The following is a 5,446-nucleotide window of genomic DNA, read 5'->3' as shown; positions in this document are numbered from 1 at the left end:
GTTGCGATGTTACACACGTTGCGTATTCCAAACCTTGGTGAATTCGTATTGTTTTCTTTAGCTTCTCGGTGTTTGCCATATTCCACTAGGAAGGGTTTCGAAGCAGCCAACAAACACAACTTTCCATCTATTCTGGATATGGTTGGCTACGTCAAAGATCGTGTGACCCTTTTAGAGGCCGTGAACTTCTCGAAAGGCTCTGGGGTGTCCCCGTCAGCTCCGTACCATATTAAGTCCACGTCGTCAACCCATGTTGGCAGGAAGCCAAAGGTGGCGATGATAACCACAAAACCAACGGGTACTGCTCCGTCAAAGTGTTTGTTTTGTTCGGGAGATCACGTCACTACGTCGTGCAACGCGTTTGCCCAAATGTCAGTGAGTGATCGCGTGTCAGCTGCACGTGATAAACGACTGTGCTTCCGTTGTCTCAACTCCACCCACTGGTCGACAAAATGCAGAGTATCCAAGCCATGTGCCCGTTGCCATGGTCGCCACCATACTCTACTCCATAAGGACATCGATACGGACTCACAACCCATCCCCTCGACAAGTGCCTGCCACGTTAGCTCATCGAAACATCCTACTATATTGCTGGGGACCGCTGTGGTTCACGTGCGTGACCGGTATGGGTGCATGCAGCCGGTACGCGCCTTAATCGACTCAGGATCGCAGATAAGTATCATGTCGGTTCCCTGTGTCGAACGGTTGGGGTTGACGCGTAATAAGTGGACTGCTCCGTTGACGGGCGTGTCCGGGGTCGCGGTTCTACAAGTCAAAGGTAGGGTTGACTGTCTTATTACGCCTAGGTACAATGATGAGCACCCCATAGAGCTAAAGGCGTGGGTTTTACCTAGAATAACAACTGAAATGCCTTCGCAACGGCTGCCGCCAGAAATGGTGAAGAAGTTTTGCCACTTGGCCTTGGCCGACCCGCGGTTTGATAATCCGGCTCCAGTTGAGTTATTGTTAGGAGCTGACGTATTCTCCCAAGTTATGGATGGGAAACGCGTCTTACTGGACCCCTCCTTACCTGCGGCGTATGGGTCAATATTCGGATGGATCGTTATTGGTCCCGTTTCCACGACAGAACCTGATACTTATCAGTCTCATTCTGTTGTCACCCTTGCTGTGTCACTTGAGGACATGGTTCAGCGATTTTGGCAAGTGGAAGAACCTGATACAGCCCCGGCTACATTCCATGATGAGGGTCAATGTGAAGCTGTCTATAGCGCTGAGCGGTATCGTGACCTTAATGGACGATTTGTGGTGCCCATGCCGTTCAGGCCCGGTCATCGTGATGAATCATTCCCGGGGTCCCGCCAAATCGCCATACGTCGTTTCCAGAACCTGGAACGGAAGCTCCAGGCCGATGAAGTGCTCTACGCTGCATACAGGGAGTTCATGTCAGAATATGAGTCGTTGGGACACATGAATATTGCGGCTGATGCCGGGACGTACTTCATACCCCACCACCCGGTCTTCAATGCGGCTAACAAGATACGAGTGGTATTTGACGCCTCAGCCAAGGCCAATTCGCAACTGTCTCTAAACCAATGCTTACACACTGGGCCGAAATTGCAGTTGGATATCCTGGACATCTTGACCCGTTTTCGCCTTCATAAGTTTGTTTTCACCGCCGACGTGTGTAAAATGTACCGGCAAATCCTCATACGCCCGGAATATAGGCGCTTCCAACACATATTCTGGCGGTTTTCACCTGTAGAGGAGCTAAAAGAATATGAGCTAAACACCGTCACGTACGGAGTTAATTGCGCCCCCTTCCTGGCATTGCGCGTACTGAAGGACATCGCTGATAATGAGTGCCAGGACTTTCCGGAGGTCCGGGACGGGCTGAGATACCAGACATACGTTGACGACATTTGTCTCGGAGCCGACACCGAGGAGCTCCTATCGAAGGTACAGTCCGAGTTGATAGCCGTGCTGGGGCGCTCTGCACTTGAACTGAAAAAGTGGTCGAGCAATTCACCCCGCGTAATGTCAGAGATTGCGGAAGCTGATCGCATTTCCGACGTCATCAACTTCGATGAGAAAGAAGGATGTATGATCAAGGTGTTAGGTTTGCGCTGGCATCCGACCAAGGACGTTTTTGGTTTTGATGTCCATCCGTTAACAACAGTTGTCACCAAACGATCCGTGTTATCTATTATCGCCAGGATCTTTGACCCGATTGGATTCCTTGCTCCTGTGATTTTTCATGCAAAACATATTATGCAGTTAATTTGGAAGTCTGAACTGGGATGGGATGACCCTTTACCACATGACCTAGGTGTTACCTGGAAGCTGTTGCTCAACGACCTTCCAGTGTTGTCCAAAATCGAGATCCCGCGTTTTCTATTGACAACCACCAGGTCCAACGTGCATTTATGTGGATTTTGTGACGCGTCGGAACAAGGATATGCCGCGGTAGCATATTTGCGAGTAACGTCATCTTCAGGACTGGTCACCGTACATCTCCTTGGTTCCAAAACCAAAATGTCCCCCATGAAGACTAGCACGATCCCAAGATTGGAATTATGTGCGGCCGTGCTTCTGGCCCGTTGGCTGGCTCGCCTCCTAACAGTTTTTGGGGACCGACTCCGCTTCGACGGTATCTTTGCATGGTCGGATTCTCAGATAGTGCTATCATGGCTAGTTAACCCTCATACGTGTTTCAAAGTGTTTGTCTCGAACCGAGTGCATTTAGCCCGTCAGTTGGTACCAACCTGCCAGTGGGGGGTTACGTCGGTCGGCTGAGAATCCGGCAGATTGTGCATCCAGAGGGTTGATGCCCTCAGACTTGGTTAATCATGTATATACTGGTCGGGTCCTGCTTTCCTCAAGGGCACTGTTGAAGCTTGGGACATGTCGGTCGCAGCGGTGCCTATGGAGCAGCTACCGGAAATCAAAGTCATTTCGCTGTCTGTCCAAATCGAGCCTGAGGTAGAGTGGTTTTAGTCGTTTTTCTTCATACCACAACATGGTCAGAGTTGTGGCCTGGTTGATTCGCGTCGCAGGCCGAGCCCGAAAACAGAAATACACTTCAGAGTATTTGACTCGCGAGGAACTTGACGACTCACTCACTGTCTTAGTTAAACAGTCTCAAGTCCGTTGGTTGTCCAAACTCCACGAGGATCTAGCGCGCGGCCGCCCTGCACAACGGTCATTGGCTGGTCTGCGGCCCTTCGTCGACGCACGAGGTGTTATCCGTGTCGGAGGTCGTCTGACGCGTTCTAATCTAACCAGTGCCGAAAAACAGCCTATTCTGTTGGCTAAGGACTCTCACTTATCAACACTTCTTGCTCGCCATTGGCACCTGGTCACATGTCACTCCGGACCTCGAGTAATTACGTCATTGATCACAAGACAATTTTGGATAATATCGGTGAGGGCGGTGATCCGTCGTGTCATTGGTCAATGTACGATCTGCGTGAGAACTCTCGCCCAAAGTCCCCACCCAATGATGGCAGACTTACCAAGCTCCCGTGTCCAGATGTGTCGTCCATTCACTCGCGTGGGCATTGATTACGCAGGGCCACTGTCCATGCGTGAGTGTCGTTTACGTAAGGCCCGACAATATAAAATTTACGTGGCAGTGTTCGTGTGTATGGCAACTAAAGCCGTTCATCTGGAAGTCGTGTCCGAGCTGTCCACTAATGCGTTCCTGGCAGCTTTCGATCGATTTGCCGCACGTCGGGGCCTCCCTACTGACATATTCTCCGACTGTGGCACGAATTTCGTGGGAGCAGCAAAGTACCTCCGCACCTTGGTTAATGATCCGACTATCCGAACGCATTAACCTCCCATACTCTTGCGTATGGCATTTTAACCCACCGAGTGCACCGCATTTCGGTGGCCTGTGGGGAGGCTGCGGTACGGTCATTCAAAACCCTTTTGATACGAGTCATTGGTGTCCATAATTTTAGCTGGGAGGAGATGACCACTGTACTCTGCCGCATCGAGGCCGTATTGAACTCTCGGCCGTTAACCCCGATGTCATCATCTCCGATGGACGTCGACTATTTGACACCGGGACATTTCCTGATTGGTCAACCGCTGTTGGCGGTTCCAGACATGCCAGTACCCGAAAGCTGTGCTAGGGTAATAAACAAATGGAAACTATTGCACCAGTGCCACCAGTCTTTTTGGCGCAGGTGGTCGACTGAGTATTTGAGTTCCCTTCAAGTCCGATCCAAGTGGACAAATGATGTGCCCAATTTAAAATGTGGTGATATGGTGGTAGTAAAGGATCCAAATCCACCCATGACCTGGCGTTTGGGCCGCATTATAGATGTGACGCCTGGTAACGACGGTGTAGTACGAGTAGTAAAACTGAACACCGCGTTGGGGGAGCTCACTAGGCCGGTAGTCAAATTAGTAAAGTTACCTATGGAACAGTAGGTCGCAGGGACCTGCTTGCTCTGGTTGACCAAAGTGTAACACCCGCCCCACAACAATATAATATGGTATATATATATTATGTTAATGCTATTGCAAATGTATTAATCCATTGTTGTATACTGCATGGCTACGCCCCTGTGGGTCTACAAATGGCGGTCCCTTAGATTCCGGGGACGAGAATTCAACCAAAAACATAAGGAGGTATCATAATTCTATGACTTTGTACCGTTTGTTTTTTGGTTACCTCGGTTGTCACTAATGTTAACAGTCCATGCCCTGTCATGTGTCACCGTTAGCCTCGGCTCCCCTATTATTATTATGATTATTTCTTTATTATTATTATTATTAATTATATATTTATTATTTTTCTTTTATGTCTTATAATGTTTACTTTTTGTACCGTATTTACTTTATGCACCTTACGTGTCTCATGAATCTTATGTATTTTACTGAGTGTGTACCCTCTGTATCTGTGATTATTTAATATGTCTAATAATCATTTTGTTTTTGTTAGTTATATTTTTTTTTCTTGTTTTGGAATAATATCGTCGCGACGTAGCAGGAATTGGCGTGCCACAACACATCACCACAGCTTGTCTCCCAGAACCAGTTCAAATTCGCAATTGTGAGGCTGCACCTCCAATGGGGGAGCATGTTCGAAACTCGGCGCCTTACATAAAGACCCAGTACCTATGGCTATATCGGGTGGAGGCCCGGTCAATGTGCAAAGGCCTAAAAGCGTAACGCCGTTGCGATTACGTCGCGCGTACCGCAACCGGTGACCAGTCCTAACTGTGCCGGGCGAGCGAACGGAGCCGTCTACCTTCGGTGTCGCGTCTTTAGCGTCCGCGGCCGTTTTCGTCTCCTTATTTTACTGTTTTATTGGTTTTTATTGTATGCTACCGCAACGCCGCACACAGTGCCGCTTCTGGTGTCCGTCTAAGCTCTGAGGCTCTAAACGGTTTCGTGTCGCGTCCGAGCTCGTCGTGGGTTGAAGCCGGTCGCAGTGAACAATATTATATTATACGTAAACGGTCTGATCGCCGCC

The 5,446-nt window shown here is 49.3% G+C and overlaps 2 protein-coding genes across 2 annotated transcripts; both read left to right on the top strand.

The window, feature by feature from the left end:
* The first annotated feature begins 6 nt into the window (after positions 1-6).
* On the top strand, positions 7-2,754 carry LOC126553693 (uncharacterized). The gene has a single exon (XM_050208826.1). It carries the CDS (start codon positions 7-9, stop codon positions 2,752-2,754), a length of 2,748 nt encoding a protein of 915 aa, XP_050064783.1.
* Positions 2,755-2,977: 223 nt separating this feature from the next.
* Positions 2,978-3,796, top strand: LOC126553692 (uncharacterized). The gene has a single exon (XM_050208825.1). It carries the CDS (start codon positions 2,978-2,980, stop codon positions 3,794-3,796), a length of 819 nt encoding a protein of 272 aa, XP_050064782.1.
* The last annotated feature ends 1,650 nt before the right edge of the window (positions 3,797-5,446 follow it).

This window comes from Aphis gossypii, unplaced genomic scaffold, assembly GCF_020184175.1.
Source record: "Aphis gossypii isolate Hap1 unplaced genomic scaffold, ASM2018417v2 Contig00303, whole genome shotgun sequence".
Taxonomy (NCBI): Eukaryota; Metazoa; Arthropoda; class Insecta; order Hemiptera; family Aphididae; genus Aphis; species Aphis gossypii.
The sequence above is the reverse complement of the archived record's forward strand: the minus strand, read 5'-3'. Positions and strand labels throughout refer to the sequence as shown.

Coding starts and splice junctions, on each gene's coding strand:
- LOC126553692 (XM_050208825.1), top strand. CDS start 2,978: ATGGTCAGAGTTGTGGCCTGGTTGATTCGCGTCGCAGGCCGAGCCCGA.
- LOC126553693 (XM_050208826.1), top strand. CDS start 7: ATGTTACACACGTTGCGTATTCCAAACCTTGGTGAATTCGTATTGTTT.